At 48.4% G+C, this 19,758-nt stretch overlaps 1 protein-coding gene across 2 annotated transcripts in view; it reads left to right on the top strand.

Annotated features, from left to right (window-relative positions):
• The window catches only part of Elk3 (ETS transcription factor ELK3), a 61,011-nt gene that overhangs the window by 20,024 nt on the left and 21,229 nt on the right, over positions 1 to 19,758 (top strand). For both annotated transcript variants that reach the window (XR_003837791.1, XM_021174068.2), the window contains exon 2: positions 5,754 to 5,962. Coding sequence is in view for 1 of the 2 variants with exons in the window: in XM_021174068.2 (XP_021029727.1) it covers positions 5,756 to 5,962 (207 nt within the window). In the remaining variant the exon portion in view is untranslated. The remainder of the gene's footprint in view (positions 1 to 5,753; positions 5,963 to 19,758) is intronic.

The raw sequence follows: 19,758 nt of genomic DNA, 5'->3' as shown, positions 1-19,758 counted from the left end.
GTTTGAAAATTCCATTTTTAAACAAAGAAATTTCTTCATTTTCGCTGTCTCAGCAAGGTCTTCTCTGACCCCTGTACCCCTGCCCAAGCCTGCAAGTACATCCTGCTCCTCCTGTCCCCTTGCCCAGCTTCAGTGACTTTGCATAACACCCGTCTTCCAATACACTGTAACTTAATTCATCTCGCGTTTTGTTGTTCACAGCCTGTCTCTTCCACTGACATGTGAGCTCAATACGGACATAAGCCCTTTTGTTTACTGATGCATTCCAAACAGCTAGACAGCATCTTGGCATAAGATAGATACTTCAGAGAGGGATGGAGAGAGAGAGAGAGAGAGAGGGAGAGAGAGAGAGAGAAGAAGAAGAAGAAGAAGAAGAAGAAGAAGAAGAAGAAGAAGAAGAAGAAGAAGAAGAAGAAGAAGAAGAAGAAAGCAAAGCAGAGGAAGCAAGAGCTAGAGAATGTAGAGGTTGATGTTTCCAGTTGGTTATAGTATAATATATAGCATAATATATAATACTATAGTATATATTATATACATCTTATTTAAAAGAACCTTTATTGTTGTACTCAGTATCATAGCTTTTATTTTTCCCTTTTAAATACATTTATTTATTCTTGCTCTCTCTCTGTCTCTGTGTGTGTGTGCGCGCGCTGCATGGGAATATATCTTATGACATGCATGTGAAGGTCAGAGGGCCATTTGTTGGAGTTGATTATCTTCTTTCACTATGTGGATCTTGGGACTAGAACTCAGGATGCCAGGCTATTGAGAAAAATGCCTTTATCTGCCTCGCTGTCTTGCTGGCCCTGTCTTGTTTTGTTTTGTGAGATGTGGACAGGTTTCGACAAACATCATCTGCTATGCGAGAAGCTAGCTGTTAATTTGAATAGACTGGGAGAGGATTGGCTTTTGCTTCTGAATCTCATACCATCCTTCAAGAGCTGCCTGTCCTGAGCCTTTTGTACCCAGCTTTGACTTTTATGAGGAAGGAAGACGACAGTAAAAAGTGTAATAAAGAAAGATAGACTGTCAACACGGCTGGTCTATCAGTCTGCTTCCTGCCTCTTTAAAGGAGGGTTTTCAGATCTGATGAGCCATTTTATTTTATTTTAATCATTTAATTGACATGGTAATTGTATGTATTTATGAGGTGTGATGTGATGTTTTGATACTTGTGTACTGTGTACAAGCAAATCAACAACATTAGTACATTCGGTACGTAAACATTCACAGTCCCTGTATGATGAGACTCAACCTGGTAAGGCAGTCTAGCAGACAGTGTGCTTGCAGGCAAGCCTGGAGACCTGAGTTTTATCCCTGAGAACCAACTACATGTAGCTTTCCTCTGCCTTCCATTCATGTGCATTTATGCTATGATGTGCATATGCCCCCCCCTCATAATAATTTTTTTAAAGGATGGCATTAAAATACCTGATAAAACCCCATATATTCAAGACAAGATCTAGGCAGAGCAAGAGAAGCATATTCTAATTAGCAAACAAACAAAACCAGAGTATGTTGTGTGTTCTCTTTAATATGTGGATGCTTTAAAAAAGTGACTTCGTAGTCAATACTAGGGGCTGGGAGGTAGGAGGGCTGGGTGAAGGGGGATTCGACAGCAGAAGCCAATGTATACAGCTGGAGGAGCAAGTTCTGTTTTAGGGACCTATACTTCACAATAGTCTATTGTTTATCTTAGGAAGATCTGGAAGACAGAAGTCTGAGGCTCAAAAAATAAAGAGAGTAGAGAAGAAGCCATCATCCTGACTTGATGGGTGCCCCTTGTGCATGCTGACACATCGTCAACCAACAAAACCCAAAGCGGAGTTGGGAAGAACATTTAAAAGCCCAGACTACCAGGGAATGGATGTGGGTGCATTTGTCACATTTCTAGCATTGCGCTCAAGTGTTCTAGTCCTTGGAAGCTAGCAGGTCTGGGCATCCAGCCAGATGAATGTCAGCTGATGACACATTGTAACTTAAAGCCGGCTCTGCTACCAGGACATTGTATCTATGCGGTGTTACAATATGATACAGTCTCATGGATACACTGTATCCATATAAACACTTGCTGGGATGACAGAGCCCATGGCCTGTCCAAGTTGCAAGGCTCTTGTGAATTCTTCCTCCTGGTAAGTCCCATAGTAAACTGAGTCAAGTACAGCAGTCACGGTTCTTAGAACACCCCCCGCCCCCAGGTCATTGCTCTTTCTGGACAGTCTAAATGACAGGTATTGACAGGTATTGGGGATGGAGGTGGGGTGACATGCTGGATGGTTGCATATGAGAACAACTGCAAGTTACAAAATTTGATGTGAGCCGGGCGTGGTGGCGCACGCCTTTAATCCCAGCACTCGGGAGGCAGAGGCAGGTGGATTTCTGAGTTCGAGGCCAGCCTGGTCTACAGAGTGAGTTCCAGGACAGCCAGGTCTATACAGAGAAACCCTGTCTCGAAAAAAAAAAAAAAAAAAAAAAAAAAAAAAAAAAAAAAAAAAAAAAAAAAAAAAAAAAAAAAAAAAAAAAAAAAAAACCGAAAGAAAAAAAAATTTGATGTGGCCATGATTAAAATGAACAGTAGAAGTGGAGTCAAAGAAATATAGCTTGTGCCCTTGAGGGGAGGAGACGAGTCCTCTGTTAATGAAACATGGAGCTCTATGGCTCCATGTAATATCATTTGATGCAGGGACAGGGAGTTCGAACCACCTTATGCTTCTGTGACACACCCCTCCCCACCAGATGGCTTTACCGTGGGACTATGAGCTGGCTAAAAGAGAAGTATGTCTGATATTCACCACTGAGGAATGTGTGGCTTGGGCTTCCAACACAAAGTAGAACTTTGTGTGACTCAGTCGTCAAAACTGTGGCATGGAGGAGGGCAGAGCAGTGGCTGGCGTGAGCTTGGAAGAAGAGCCAGTCTGCGCTGGGTGGGACGCTTTCCGCACATGAAGCCTGAGCCCTCCCCCCCCCCCCCCCCCCCCCCGTCACCTCCAGGGAGCACAGTTGCTCATTGCAACTCTGAGTGACCCTGCTGCAGTTTGCCACCTCAGGGACTGGGCTCTGTCCTAAGAGTTGTTGGGTGACTCTGAGGTCCTTATCTTCCACCCTGGCCTGGGTCCATTTCCTCTATTCTAGAAATGTGGGAGATCCTGAAGCTGATTGCCCATCACCACCAAAGGCCTCTTCCCTGCCTGCCCTTTCATGCCTCCTTGAGTTCCCGAGGGCATCCTAGTAAAGGGAGGAACAAATATGTGTGATGTTGTAGCAGTCGGCTTTAGCTATGATGATGCTTTGTAACAAACAGTCCCAAGCGTCCTTGGCTCACTGTGGTATTTATTTTACTTCTGCTTCTTCAGACTGAACCTGTGCCAGGCTTTGATCAAATTGAGGTAAATTCTATGTATCTCATCGCTTCAACCCAGTATTTCGCTGACTAGTTCAAGATACATAGCTAAGCCCAACTCTCAGTGTGCTGAGGATGTAGGGACTTTGCTTCAGTGCGGCTCTGGCTCCCTGGCCCCTTAAAGGAGTGAAGCTGGGAAGAGAGGGGCAGGCTGAGCACTTCCCCTCTCTGCAGAACTCTAAACTGGCTGGCATCTCTCTGACTCTCCAGGAAGGCTCCTGTGAGTGACCACTAAATTTCAAAGATCTTTGAAAAACTCACTGCCAGAAGATTTGGCTGGAGACACCCATGAATTTGAAACGTGTGTGGCTTATTTGAGCTCATTAGGAGCTGGAGCCATAATGCTGGCACGTCCTGCCAGGAGCCCTTTCAGAGCTCAGGAGTTGCTGGTGTGGTTTGAAGTCAGCAGTAACAGGGCTGACTCTTACAGACCCAGTGACTGCTGTGGTGCAGGGTGATCTCTTTACGAATTACCCCCCCCCCACTTTAAAGAGTTATAAATAAAACACCCCGTGGGGTTTTTGTAGCACGTTCTTAGTCTGGATTGTCTTTAACGGAGACACCCAGGTGGCACCCACGGTGCTCAGAGGAACAACGGGATTCTTTCTTCTGGCTGGGTCTGTGAGGAAGCATGGTGGGAATGCTTGTTAGGGGTGACTCGGGGGGTTTTCATACTGCAATGGGATGTTGCTATTAGAATCCCAAAGCTGCTTCTTGTGGTGGTGTGGTAGAACACAGGGTCCGTGCTGGCCAAGCGCTCACCACTGAGCAATGGGACCCATGGGACCTACCTGAAGATGCAGAAAGATGTCAGGCAGTTTGAAGTCTGGCCAAAGAGAGTTGCCTGCCTCTCTCTGGCTCCTAGGCCACTTAGAAGCTGCTCTATGAAGATCAATGCGAATAGGTGCTGAGGGAGACTCACTATAGAAAACTCTCCTTGTGGCCATTATTCTGCCTTCCAGGCATCTTTCTTGCTGTCCTCATCGTTGTCACCCTGGGCTGTCCCTAACAGACCCCAATGTCTCCTTGCCACAGATGGAGTTTCCTCATCCTGTCAGGCTTGTCTCTGCCTCACGGCTTGGCTTTTGTGTGCCTTGATGTTGAACCCCCAAACTCCAGCTTGAGATCTCTGCTGAGCCTCCTAGACCCAGCTTCCAAATCTCAGCTCTGTTTGCCTAGGTCAAAACACCCACCAGTGTTTGCTCTCACCAGCTATCCTGTAGGAAGGCTTTTCCTAATGATATGGATGTTAGTAAAATAAATGGGTAAGGCTGGCAAGCTGGCTGAGTGGGTCTACAGGTGCCTGCCAGCAAGTCTGCCTCCCTGAGTTCAATCCCCAGGACTCGATGGAAGGAAAGAATGGACATCTGCAAGTTGTCCTTTGACCTTCATGCACAAGCCGTGCTTTGTATGGGTACACACACACTCAATAAATAAGTGTAATAGAACAAAAGGGTGATTTCTTGTGAATACTACTCAAGTGATCAGAATTCAGATCATGACAGTCCAGTGATCCCATCTGAACTGCGTCTGTATGGATGAGCGGAGTCCATCGGGGTCTAAGAAGCAGCGAGCAGCAGTCAGGAGGAAGGAACAGCAGAGTTCAGGCTACAGGCAAAGATGAAGGATAACATTGTTTTATGGTATTTCCTCTCCTGGTGGGAAAAACACTTCCTGCCGGTGTGCTTGAAACTGGGGCTTGGGCGACTATATGACAAGTGCTTAGGAAACTAAAGGACTCCTCCTTCAGTTGGCGACAACTGATTCTTTAACCAGCATCTACTGACTCCATATCTGCTCTATGCAAGCCCTGTCCTGGGTTCTGAGATGGCTGACAGTGTAAAGAGTAACTGAGTTCCCCTCCCTGCAAAGCAGGGCTAGCTATGTAGGGTGAAAGGACAGTTTAACCAGGAGATGCTATCTACGCTTTCATGACCCTAGGCCCCTGTGTGACCTCACTAAGCCCTAGCAGACACTCATGGCCACACTTCAGCGAGTGTGACTGACCAAGATGCAGTTGATGTGGTAGGTGGGAATAGATGGAGCTAGCCAATGGGAACTTATCACACAGGTGTTCATTCCTTTAGTCAGTTTTCTCTGCGTAGCTCCCAGCACAGCGTGGTCTCTGCTGGTTTGTGATTGGTGAATTTCAGGACCGCAGGGCACTGCCATTGTGTTCCTGCATCGGGGCTGCTCATAACTGTGCAACCAGAAAGCCTGTGTGTGACTAGGCAGTCCACTGGGGGTGGGGTAGGAAGTACTCTCTCTTAAGCTCTGTGGAGCAGAGCCCCCCGCACAGCGCCTGAGCTGCAGACCCGAGCTCTGACCTGCCTGCCTCCTGACCCCCTCCCAGGTATGGAGAGTGCAATCACGCTGTGGCAGTTCCTTTTGCACTTGCTGCTGGACCAGAAACATGAGCACCTCATCTGCTGGACATCGAATGATGGCGAGTTCAAGCTCCTCAAGGCGGAAGAAGTGGCCAAGCTGTGGGGCCTCCGCAAGAACAAGACCAACATGAACTACGACAAGCTGAGCAGAGCGCTGAGATACTATTACGACAAGGTAAAGCAAGCCTTGGCATCATGGGAGTGGGGGGTGCTGGGGGGGGGCAGGGAGGGCTCACCTCTCTTAGTTCCCTGAGGAGGAGCCTGGGCTGTACGTCCAATCAGAAAACAGAAGTGGAGATTAGGAGGCAGCTCAGTAAGCGGAGAGCTTGCCCTACAGGCACAGGATCTGAAGTTAATCTCTGGAGCCCAGTGCAAAGGCATGGTGTGGTGGAATATGCTTGGTATCCCAGAGCCAGACAAGCAGAGACCGGAGGATCTGTGGGACTCACTGGCCAGCCAGCCGTGCCTAATTGCCAAGTTCTCGGCACTTAGAGACCCTGTTTTCAAAAAAAAAAAAAAAATGTCTACACATGAACACATACATGTACATGAACATGAACACATGTGTGTACAAGCAAATCACAGAAAACACATGAAAACGGAGGCAATCCATACCTTTAATTTTGAGATAAAAACAAATTGCTGAGGTTTTCCCATCCCATGGGAACCCCTGGTATGTTCCTGGGGCTCAGTGTTTGTACCCTCCCCCGCTTTCATATGTCATTTGCTGAAGACTGGGCATCTACTGGCATCAGGCTGGCAGCAGGGCTAAGATGTCAACTGGCTCTGGGGACAATAAGAATTACAGTCTGAGCCGGGCATGGTGGAGCACACCTTTAATCCCAGCACTCGGGAGGCAGAGGCAGGTGGATCTCTGAGTTTGAGGCCAGCCTGGTCTACAAAGTGAGTTCCAGGATGGCCAGGGCTACATTGAGGAAACCCTAAAAGCTTGAAAAAAAAAAAAAAACCCAAGACAAACAAACAAAAAAGAATTACAGTCTTCAAAGTCTGTCTGTTCTTTCTGGTCAGGAGTTCGGTCAGAAGGTCCTTTCCAGGGAAATGGTAGTTTGGGGGTGCTGTATTTTACCACTTGTGTGCTGGGGATTGTGTCCTGGGGCCTTGTGCATGCTAGGCAAGTGTTTTCCAACACTGAGTTACACTTCCAACCCTGGACACAATATTACTACCAAGGGGCACTTCAGCATCCCTGTTTGTGAAATGGGAGACATAACAATTCCACAGTCGGCATCTCTGTGAGGATTCACTGAGCTACTGCACGCTAAGTACTTAGATCTGTGCTTGGCATGTGACATTTGGCTTATTAGTAACTTCTCCAATTAGAAACAAAGCCAGTCTCATTTTTACATCATGGAAGTGAGGCACAGAGTGCTATAACTAAAGAAAAAGTGTACTTATTTTATGTATAATGAGTGTTTTACTTGCATGTGTTATGTGTAACATGCATGAGTACCCATGGAGCCCAGAAGAGGGCGTTGGATCCCCTAAGACTAGAATCACAGCAGTTGTGAGCTGCCATGCAGGAACTGGGAATTGAACTGGCTCTTCTGGAGGACCAGCCTGTGCTCTTAACCATTAAGCTGCCTCTCCGGCTCCTAGAGTACTTTTTAAGGTGAATCACAGCAAGGACAATTGGCATGAGTTTAATTTATGTCTTGCAAATTAGTTTGTATGCTTCGTAAGGCAAAACTTGTTCTATTTAGGATAAATCTATCAGGCCGGTAATTATTGGTCATTTCTGTCTGAACCCATGCTTGCCGACTACTTAACCTGATGGACGAAAAGGTTTAGAATCCTAGAAACCCAAGGGAACTTTTGTTCTGGGTTCATTACTCTTATGGAAAGGTGAATCTTAAAGTGATTTAAATATTAGTTCCGGATCTATATTTAGTGCCTCTGTCTGCAAACCTCTTTGGAATTGAGGACACAAGGATTACACGTTTCAGGAAATGAAGACGTCATTAATTATAAAGGGCTCCTTTCTGTGCTCCTAATGGCATCGATTATGTCATTGCCGCGCTAAAGGTGCTTCCCATTAGCATGGCAATTAATTAATCCCGACTTAATGCAGTCCTACGAAGATGTAAAGGCACTTCTTAGCTAATTGCACTGTCCGGAAGCCAAGCAGATGGCGTCTAGCTTTGCATTTTTTTTCCCAAGTTCTGTGTTCTGCCATGAGAATTGAGGGCCCTGCAGGAAAACAGTCTGCCTTGCCTGCTGGCAGAGAGCCCAGAAACTTGGCCTTTCTATTGTTTTAAATCAAGGTGTCAAAGAAAAGAGGGCTTGCCCCTGGGCCTGGGACTAGAGTCATCTCTTCAAGTCTTGGGCACTGAACCTGAGCACTTGTCCCATCAGCATGAAGGGATCTGCGTCCGAGGCAGGGGACTGATTGTTAGTGGCTGACAGCCTTTGTGGAGACAAGCCTGTGATCTCTGGAGTGAGCAGCTTCAGGTTGGTGCGGGTCTGAGAGACAGACAGTAAAGTGCCTCCCCCACAAGCAGAGGGCCCTGATCTCATGGAACCCCTGAAGAAATGCTGGGCATGACTGTTCATGATTATTCACGATGGTAATTCCTGCGCTGAGCAGGGCAGGCACAGGTAGATCCTGAGGGCTACCAACCAGCTAGCCTAGCCTAATAGGCAAGCTCCAGGCCAAAGAGAGACCCTGTCTATCACAAAGGTGTTCCTAAAGATGACATCTGAAGTCCTCTGGCCTCTACATGCATGTGCATGCTTGTACAGATACATGCACACACGTTCACATATATCTGCACATACATATACACAGAAGTACAATAGACATACTCAAAAGCATACCTACATATGCACATATGTACCACACAAAGTACAATTCACAAACATTGACAAGTACACATGTCAAACACATGTATATACAAGTACAATATACATACACACGAACACACACACCCCTCTACACACAAGTATAATTCAGTACAGAAGTACAGAAACACATGCATGCATACACACACAGCTTTTTTTTTTTTTTGGTTTTTTTGAGGCAGGGTTTCTCTGTGTAGCCCTGGCTGTCCTGGAACTCACTTTGTAGACCAGGCTGGCCTCGAACTCAGAAATCCACCTGCCTCTGCCTCCCGAGTGCTGGGATTAAAGGCGTGCGCCACCACACCCGGCCACACACAGCTTTTTTAAACATGCAGTTTCATAACTGTTAGTCTGTTAGGAGTCTAGGGCTCTGTCCTGGGCACTTCCTGTTCTCTTTAGACTAGATGACACTCCCATTAGGACAGGTCCTGCACCAGTTTTCCTATACGAAACAGAACATTCAGATTTGGTTGGGAGACACTCAAGCCTATGCAGCCAGTGGGTGGCAGGGCCCGGGGACCCACCTGCCCTGTGCTGTTCCTTAAGACACAAACCTTCACTGCTGCCTTGGAACGTCTGAGATCAGGTAGGATGCCCATACGCTGTTCTAAGCTCAGGAGTTTTTATTTATCAAGGGTTTTAATACTGAAACAGGTCCAAAGAGATGCCACTGTAGACTCCGCATTTGCCTGTTTTCTGTTGCTATTACGGCTGGGCATATAAAGAAAGGAGTTCTGGAGAGACAGAAGCACAGCAGTGGTTCTGGTAAAGGGCCCCCTTGGTGGTGGTGTCATAACAGGAGGATGGTGTCCTGCCGGGAGCGTGTGAGAGGAGACTGAGGTGGGGCTTGCTATTTTACAACAACCCACTCTCAAACGATCCATCCCTGAAAGAGCATCTCTCCCACACCCTCAGTGACATAATACATGATCACATGACACACTCCCCAACCCTAAAAAGTACAGCATTGCCACACTGAGGACTTGGGAACTCTGGGGACACACTCCAGCCATGGCCGACAGCAGAGTCGCAATACAGTTAGAAAAGGAAAGGAGAGGGGGAGGAGGGAAGAAAAGGGGAGGATGGTGAAAGGGAAAAGAGAAGGGAGGAACAGAAGAGCCAAGAGGCAAACGCAGGAAGACAGTGGCCACTGTGGCATTAAGATCATCTATTTTGCATTTTTTTCTGGCCGACGCTTCCAGCTTGGCCAGCCTTGCCAGCCTTGCCAACCGCACTCTGGTGAGCTGTATCGGTCAAACTGGTTTAAGCTAGTTTAACTCTACCAACATTAGGCTGGCAATCATGGCCGACATAAATGTCTGACCTCTCACTGGAAGGGCGCGCTTGGCTCAGAGCCTCTATGGCTATGAAGCCCTTGGGTCACGAAGGCCTGGCTGTGATGTCCTGCTCTGTTTCACGGGCAGATCCAGGCTGGTCCCTTCTGCTTGTCAGTGTGACAGTCATTGACACTCTCCTCCTTCACACCCAGCCTGTGAGCGGGATAGCTCTATGACTGTCTCGCTCTGCGAGCTGTGGTAATTTTGTCTGCTGCCTTCTATAGCATCCTTTCCCTGGCGGCTGAAAATGCACATCTTTTGGTTTGTCCTAATAGGGAAGTTTCTCTGCCTGAAAAGACAAGCTTGCAAATAGCATTATTTTTATATGGTATATGTTGTATTTTTAGCTTGTTCCAGCATATTAAAAGTGGGCAGAGGAGAAATGTGTAAAAAAAAAAAAAAAAGCTATACAACAAGACATGGAGGGAAAATAGTTTATATGTTCATGACATCTGGTAGGGTGAAGGGCTCTACTCAGTGCCCCTTCAAAACATGTGCCCCCCGCCCCCCAGCCCACAGACTGTAACAGAGAGGTGGGCATAGTGTGGCCTTTGGACTAGATGTTTGGGTTAGAATCCAGCTGTGGGAGAAGCAATCTCTCTGGGCCTTAGCCTCGTTTTAAAATGTATTTGTTTATTCGACATATTTGTATATGTTTGTTTTTGTGTGCACACATGTGTGGGTGCATGTGGAAGCCAACAGTCAACGTCAGGTCTCCACTGTACTTTTTGAGTCAGGGTCTCTCAGTGAGCATCAGGGATCCTCCTGACTCTGCCTCCCCAGCACTGAGACTGCAAACACACACCAGAGATCAGACCTGAGGTCAATCATCTGGCTTACATCAGAAGCACTTTACTGACTGGGCCATTTCTCCAGCATCCCCGTACCCTTATTTTTTCTGCGAACTGAGGATTGGGTCCAGGGCCCTCACATGCTAGGCAAGTACACTCTTCTTGTTAGGTACACTGAAGATGACAGCAGACTCAATTCAAGGGCCCATGGTGAATAGTCTCAGGGGGGCCTGCACATCTTTGACACAGTGCCCACTACTTGAAAGATATGATGAAGCCTTGGCCAGAGTCGTAATGTGGGTGATCATGTTTCTCTACCGCTAGTTTTAAAACTTCGGGTGAATGCAGAGAAGGAAAATCAACCTTTGTACCAACCTTTGGGATGGGTGTGGAGATGGGAAGATGGACCCCCTTTGTCCTGCTGTGCAATGGTCTGAGAGTGGCCAGCAACTTTTGCCAGTTAACTTTTTCTACACAGGCTGTTCTGAAAATTCTCCCACATTTCAGTGCCCTTCCTGTCCCTCTGGGTCAGAGCCAGCATACTCCCCTGTGCACTTAGAGGGCATGAACGTGGCATCCACTCCCTGGTGCCCTTTAGAACTGAGATTTTTGATTCAGGACTATGGAGGTTGGAGGGCAGCTGTTTTGCTTCCACTATCACGAAGCTCAGTCTCAGCAGCTCCTCCCCTTCCCGGATCACATGGGGATCTGGAGTTGAGGATGCATGCTCAGTACTCGAACTCACAGCCTATGTGGCATCAATGCTCAGGCAGGCACGCCATTTTACCATCCGTGTTTGTGAATATTAATGCGTTGGGTAACAGAGGCTGGTTACTTAGAGATCTTCTTTGTGATAGGAAATATTTAAAAAGTGGCACCACCCTGTGCTGGAGCAAGACACCAGCGGGCGAGCCGGCCTGTTCTCATCTCGTAGACTCTGAGAGCTCTGAAATCTCTCCACCTCAGCTCTCTAAGTTCCCACTGGCGGGTCGTTACCACACCAGTCCCATACTTCAAAACTCTCACGGCCTTTTGTGGTGCACTATTGGCAAACCCACGTTTTTTTGCAGCGGTACCTTTTCTCTAGAAAACCCAGTTGAGCCTCTGCGTGAAGGAAAACACCACACAAACTTAGTTCAGAATCAATGGTAACTCAATCGCTGGGCGCATCAACTAGAATCCTAATCTTGTAAGCCTTATTAAGTCTAAATCCTTCAGTGGCAAATCCTGGCGGATTCACCATCTAAACTGGGAGACACTTGTAGCTATTTTTCTTGTCCTTTCACTGTCCCCGTCCAAAAAGCCCCCCTCTCCCCAACTCCTGCCTACTCTCTTCCTCTATCCAACCAGGAAGTCCCGCCTACTCGCCCAGTGATTGGTTCCTTTATTCACTGGGGATGGTTCACAAGAAGTCACCAGAGTAAGAGACTCACTCCTGGTTCCAGGCAACCCTTCCTGGGAAAGTGGAATTAGCATCAAATTATAAACAGCACCAGGGCCATCCTTGACACTCCCCCGTCCCCGAACCGCACGTTACTATTATTCTTTATTGTTGAGATTGGGTCTCGCCATGCAGCTCAACAACAAACATAACGCTGTGACAGGGATGGCACTTAGACTCAATAGCACATGTGTCACACTGTGTCTCTGACACCAAGGGCTTTAAGAGGTGACTGAGGCTGAGAGGAAAACTGTACCTGAGGGCTCCGATTCTGGAGTGGCCACAGCGTTTGACTGCACATCTCTGGATTCCCTCATGGTCACATGCATTATCAATGGAAAATCTGGGGTGGGGTGGGGGGCTGTCAGGGATTGCAACGATGAGCTCCAACAAAAGCCCACCCAGAGCTTTTAAAGAGGCTACTGGGCAGACCTCAGTAGCATTCCAGGCCGGGGGGCACCCAGTCCAGAGAGCAGCATGCTTTACTTCTGGGACATAGGGTAGATGGGTGAGGGCTGAGAGGCATCGAGAGACCACTGAGTCTTGGGCACTGGAAGGCAGAGGTAGGAGAGTGACCAGGGCTCTGGGTGGCACTCACCTTCCTGGGATAGCTTGCTTTCTCTGGTGTGAATGACTCTGAACGAGCATCAGCTCAGCTCTGATGAGTTGAAGGGTTTAGTAGGCTCCCCCCACCCCCAATTAGTTTTAAACCATCACGCCAGAAAGGTAGACTTGATGTAATCCGAAGGATATCTTTCGGAGATTTTGTTAAGCTGAATCTTTACTCCTTTACGATACTGGGTATGCTTGGTTTTGAAATCAAGGAAGGAGGAAGAGACTGGTGAACAGTCAACATAGCTGTCCCCCTCCCCCCCATGGATGTTTGACATGCATGTATGTCTGTATACCACGCACATACCTGGACCCAGAAGAGGGCATCAGTCCCTGGGACTGGAGTTACAGATGATTTTGGACTGCCATGTAGGTGCTGGGAATTGACCCCATTCCTTTAGAAAAACTCAGTCAGTACTCTTAAGCACCGAGCCACCTCTCCAGCTCCACTCACTCACGACTTAACAGCTCTTGGGTGTTCATAGCTTGGCACGGACAAGATCCTTTTCTGTCATCTCTGTCCCCATGCCCTCAAGTCCCTCAGCCGTTTCTTTGAAAATGTCTCTCCCACTCCTTGCATGGTTTGGCAACTTTGGGCCTGGGGACAGACACGTAAATCATTCCCATGCTCCAAATTAAAGAAAGTGCTAGCAGTGATGGGGTGCCTGGCCTTCCAGAGGAGGGAGGAAGGTGGGTAGAGACAGAGAGATTTCTGGGCGTCAAGATACTTGTTGATCGAGCTCCTGGGTTGAACCTGAGTTCAGGTTCAGCTGGTACCAGGCTGGGAGCCGTTAGGAAGGAACGCCAAGTGGTGAACAGCAGTGTGGGCAGATGGGAGGTGTGAGCGTTTGACCTTTCCAAGTGCAGAATATTTATTTAGGGAAAGAGGTTGAGACTGGGAGAGAAGTGTGGGGCAGCATCTCGTCTCGCAATTGGCACTTTCTCGAGAGAGCCAGCAAAATATGGAAAGCAAGAAAGAGCCATGGTTAGATTTGAATGTTTGGATGATAAAAACCGCACATCCCCCCGTGCTTCTTGGCATTGGTGGCTTCATGCTCTGAAGCCACCACTCTGATCCTTTTGGCCAGTTACTGAGAAAGCGTGGTCCACACTGAGCAGACTGGCCACACCATGACATCAGAACCAGGGCCTGCAGCGCCCCTCCCCCTCCAGCAACCCAGGGGACAGGGAAGGAAAGTGTCACTGCCTGGCAATCTTGCAGGTGCAGCTGCTCATGGGAAGCTGACGACTTCGACCTGGGCTGCTACAGACGGAGACCCGGAAGCTTATTTAATCCCTTACCCTTTTCCATCCAACAGACCTATTGTCTCTGCTGTTGGCAACGAGCGTTCTTCCCAGGAGGAGGCTGGAAACTTTGCCAGCTCTCTTCTCAGCCGCAGATGAAACTGGCAGTGGGATGAACGTCCTTCCCTTCGTCTCCACAGCAACCTCTCAGCTGATCCTCGCAGGGGTACCGCAGGATCTTTACCTAATTGGAGGGAAATTAGGGGAGAGCAGTTGAGACAGAGTCACCTGCTCCAAATCCCAGGAAGTCAAACCCATCACCTTCTTAGCTTAATTGGGTAATTTGTTTTAAATGGGGTATGCAATCACTCTGAGAAAATGTTAGTATTAATAACGTGTATCTGAAGTCAGCTGTCTGGGCTGAAAAGCCTTGGCTCGGGTGGGATCCTTTAATATCCCCCAATAATTGTTTGAGAAGATAAAATGATCTATCTTCAGAGTGGAGACCGGATGAGTCCAGCAGGTGTTCCTATCCTGGAACTTCCTCGAACGCCCAGCTGGGCTGTTGTCATAGTGCTTCTGCCTGGCCCTAGGCCTGTGTATGCAGAGCCCGAGCCCTCTGCTGGGTGTCTCTTTGTACCACGTCAGCCGCTCAGAGTGTTAGAGGACAACAGATGGCACCAGGGCTTTTGTCCAGAGGCCAAGGGTGTAAACAGGACTTCCCTGCACGAACTTGGCCCTGGAAGCTACCTGGAGACCTGTTTGGTCTCCTTCCCGGAGAAGGCTTCTAAGCTGTCCACCTTGTCCCAGGAGATGACAACCAGCATAAGGTGGCAGGCTGTGGGAGTGCGAAGGGGTTGGAGGTGTTATTTGGGGGTGCTTCCTGTCTTGCACATGGTTCTGAGCCGGTGTCCCTGAAGCCCTCCACATTCCTCCAAATAGGGTGGTTGCTAAGAAACAGGATGAGGCAGTCTTGAGAGCACAGTTAACATGGGGCTGCTGCATGGTACTCAGCTGCTGAGGCTCCCACAGCCCTGCCAAGTCGCTGCATCAGGCCCTTGCCCTTGCCCACACCGAGTCCCCCTTGGCAGGCTCCCGCATTCCTGCTCTGGGCTCTTAGCTGCAGGAAAATTTAGGGATTGTGTAGACAAACTGACAAAAAAACGCCAACATTCACATCACACCTCCCACCAGCCGCCAGCTGCTCCTCTGGGCGGCCTCTTCCCACTCCCCTCACAGGCACAGCTCTTACCCCAGATGGTAAGGCCAGGAGGGAAGCTCACGTGTATGGGGCATGCTGTGTGTGACTCAGGGCTAGGCAGCGAACATTTGTTAACTCCTAAGGCATCTGGCCTTGTGGCCAGGGATGGACCCATTCTAGAGACAGAGATACTGAGTCTCAGGCACATGGGAATTAAATAGCACACCCAAGATCAAACAGCTGCTTGGGGTCAAGCATTCATCTTAGAAATTTGGACCTTGGCTGCATAGTTTGTGCAGATTGCTGGAGGCCCAGGTTGGAGTCTTTATCCTTCATACGGTGTCCTGTGGCTAATCACAATCTCTTATGTAGGCCAAGAGAAGGAGAGGCCCCAACATTGACTGCTCAAGTGGTCAATGGAAAGATTGTTCTGAGCCCCGAGTGTTAGGTAAGGTGCTCTGAGCTAGCTGTGAATGGGAGATGTTCTGTTGGTTGGTTGCCCCAGAGAACGTGTGCACTTCCTGAAGGGAGACAAGCTGAGGGCTGGAGAGATGAAGCAGACAGAGTTTGAAGCCAGTCTCATGTATATAGTGAGTTTGAAACCCTGTTGAGAGAGAAAGGAGGGAGGGAGGGAGGGAGGGAGGCAGATAGACAGACAGAGAGACAGACAGACAGACACAGAGACAGAGAGACAGAGACAGACAGAGACAGACACAGAGTCAGAAAAGAGACACAGGAGACAGGAAGGTATGAGACAGGCGGGTGTGCCCCTCCTGTATGTTTTTATACCATCGTAACCCCCCCAGTGGCCCTGGGGAAACCCCATACTCTCCTTATCATCTGGCCTCCCTCTACTGGTTCTGAACATCCTACGTTTTAGCTTCCTCATTAGCCCTGCCTACCTTGCCTCCCGGCTTCAGGCCACATCTGCTGCTGAACTCTGGCTGTATCTTGCCAGTCACTGCTTGGTATCTGCCTTCCCTGTTCCGTGCCGGTTCCTGTCTCTGTCTCCCGTGACTGCATCTACTTTACTGCCCACTTCCACCCTCCCCCATATTTTTTTTTCTTAACACCACTATAGTTAGTCTCTGCAGTGCCTGCTGTGGTAGCTTCCTGTAACTGTAGCACTGTAGAATGTATGTATGAGGAGCTAGCAGGCATCCTCCTTAGCACAGGAGGCAATCTGTCACTGTGAAAAGCCAGCACTGCAAAGGCCCGAAGAAACCACCTTGCCCCACTGGCTGCACTTCTAATAAGCAAGGATCCCAAAAGGAGAGAGAGAGAGAGCACTTTTATTCTTCATATTTTTCTTATTTCTTATTATTATTATTGCTCAGTGCTTGTCTTAGTGTGCCTTCAATGGCTGTAATAAAGCACCATGACCGGAAGCAACTTGAGGAGAAAAGGGTTTATTTCTGTCATGAAGGGAAGGCTGGGTAGTAACCAGGCTGCAGGAGCTGATGCAGAGGCCATGCAGTAAGCTCTGCCTACTGGCTTGCTTCCCGGGACTTGCTCAGCCTGCTTTTCTATACCACTCAGGACTTCCTGCCCATGGGTGGCACCGCCCTCAGTGGGCTGGGCCCTCCTACATCAATCATTAATCAAGAGAATGCCCTCCAGATTTTCAACAGGCAATCTGATGGAGGCGTTTTCTCAATTAAGGTCCCTTTGTCCTAGATGACTCTAGCTTGTGTCAAATGGAAAAAAAAAAAAAAACAGGACAGGGCCAGAGACTGAGCCCAAGGCTCTGTCTCCAATATGGAATGTCAAAAATCCATACAGCAAAGACAGGGTAGGAGTGTATTTCTGTCCACTTGGGGCCCTGATGTCCCCGTGATGACTGGCATCATTAGAGCTGGCCACTCAAAATGGAGAACCGGAAAGGCTTATGCTGGCAGAACAGTCTTATGCTTCAATTTATTGAGGACAAACACTCTTGGAGGAATGTTTAAAGGAGCCAGGGTAAAATTAGAGCTGAACCCAGCAAGCCGGCAGCTGCAGAGAGCAGGGGAGAAAGATGCCCTCAGCATCCAGCTCGAGTCTCCTAGGGAAGGGTGTCCTGCCATACCAGCAAGAAGAGGAGTTTCTCGTTTGCAGCACCCTCTGGGTGGCACGGTGGCTCAGGCGAGTCTGAGGAGCCCCACCGCTGCCAAGTGGCTGCAATTGGTGAGCTGATTCACACTGCAGTTGACTAATGCCAGAAAACAAAGAAATCTTAACTCAAACCACGAGAAAACTTCGAGGCTGGCAGCTGGTGGGGCAGGTCAGCTCTTAGGAGCCAAACTTGGGGTGTGTTATTCTTAGAAGTTTGGGATGGTATGTGTGTGTGTGTGTGTGTGTGTGTGCACATGTGTGGGTGGGCGTGCTCCAAATTTAAGATTGCGACAATGGGTGTTCCAGCTCTGCCTAGCTTGGTGCCCAGGATCAACATCCAGCACTGAAGGCGTGCTAGGCCTTCCTGAGAGCCACTGCTGAGCAGGGGCAACTTTAAGCAGCACCCCCCTCACCAAGGCTGCTCTAACAGATAACCCCAGACTTGGTAGCTCAAAGTAACAGAATTTTAGTGTCCCACAGGAAGCCAAAAATCCAAAGTGAGGTGTCTGCTGGGCCCCTGGATGGCTCCAAGGAAGATTACCACCACCTCCCATCCCCCAAGCCCTGGTAGCTCCCAGCAGTCCTTGGTGCTCCATAGCTGTATGCCTCATTCTCTGCCTCTGTCTTTACATGTGTGTTTTTTTTCTTTCTTGAGTGGCCCTCTTGTCCTCTTCTAGGACACTAGTCGTTGTACTTCGCACTTACCCTGACTCACAACATCCCTTGGCCAATTTCATCTGCAGAGATCTCATTTCCATATAAGGTCGCATTCTGAGTTTCTGAGGGGGCATGAGTTCTTGGGGCGAATACCATTCAACCACACTGTGGGAGTAGAGAAGGCTGTCTTGTTAAAAGTAGCTCAGGTGGGTGGGGTCAAGGAGCCTTTCAGAAGTGCTCCCTCCTTAGGGGCAAAGGTGACTCGAACGACCTTGCCTGAACCATTTAGGGCTGACTCTATCCCTGTTAGAGCCCCCGACAGCCCACAAGCCCCAGGCAGAGATGAGGCAGGGCCTACACTGCTCACACACAGTAACACTTGGGGGCTTACTGGACTCACTCTGGCTCTGGTTTTTACAGAGCCTGGACACTTCCATAGGAAAGTTTCTCTTGGGGTTTGTGGGTAGTTTGCTGGCTAACGGACAGGGTGAGCATGCATCCTGTGGGTGTCATATTCTAACTTTGGAGAGGGGACCCTTTGGGATCTGTGTCAGGAGAATGAGTCAGCCTCCAGTCTGGATGTGACCTCAGATGGTGAACTTCTGTAGGGTGTTGGCTGGGAAGCCAGTGACTTGGAGACACGCCACCCCTGCTGCTAGACTGTGGGAACTCAGCTCAAAGCTTTGGGTCCCTCATCTGTAAAATGGGCGTTTGAGTGGTGTGAGGCTTCCTCAAAGGTTTTAGTGTGAGGTGCCAGCTAAGGAATTCTGATTGCCCCACAGCAGAATAATAGATCAGTGTGTTATAATGATGGCCACGCAGAATCCAGCTGTGTCTACTCTTGCTTCAAGGACTCTGTGAGCAAAGTACAGATGCATATGAGCCTCTAAGAGGAAACTTATCTCATGAGCTATTTTTCTTTCTATTTTAGAGGTGGCAAACTGAGGCTATGCTAAGTAGAAAGGCTGGGACTTGAACTCAGGTCTGCCATATCAATGTTATTTCATGTAATGCTGGTCCATCTGTGCTGGTCACAAAGCCACACCAAGCCATGTGTAGTTCATGATCTTTTTGTGTCATTCTTCTTAGGTGGTATAGCATTTACAGGTTGGTTGTTGATGGCTAGTCAAGTTTGGGATTATAGTGTCCCAGTGCTTCATGCCAGGGTGTCCCATCAAAGCAAGTGCCTCCCTGCCCCAGGGATAGGCAAAATGGGCAGGGATGTTTGTGGTTAGAGGAAGTAAGCCTCCTGGAAGGGAGACAGAAGGAGTCTTTCTTCAGTAAGGACCTTACTTCCTTAGCAGGGACCCACCCAGTTCCTAGACCACACAGCCAGCCCCAGGCAGAGAATGGAATGCAAAAGCCCTGGGTTCTGTTACATTAGTAACAGCCTGTGGACCCAGGGCAGTTGCCTTCTGGAAGCGGGTGTGGTCATTGAGCAGAAATGTTTCAGGACTAGCTGTGGCTACAGTCCAGTTTAGACTTCAGGTACAGGTACCAGAAGACACGTGACCCAGAAGACACGTGACTTGATTTCAGTTCCGAATGGACAGGTAACACGTTGTAAATACGTACGGCTTAGAAAATGCAGATTAAAGAAAACGCTATAATCACTCTTACATTTCATTATCCATCTTGATTAACTTCTTTCTTTTAAGCATGAATTTATATATCTATATATTATGTATATGTATACTTATGTATGTTTATGCAAAAACATATATACATATATGC

The sequence above is a fragment of the Mus caroli genome, chromosome 10 (assembly GCF_900094665.2).
Source record: "Mus caroli chromosome 10, CAROLI_EIJ_v1.1, whole genome shotgun sequence".
NCBI classification, from domain to species: Eukaryota; Metazoa; Chordata; class Mammalia; order Rodentia; family Muridae; genus Mus; species Mus caroli.
This window is presented reverse-complemented; position numbering and strand designations above follow the sequence as displayed.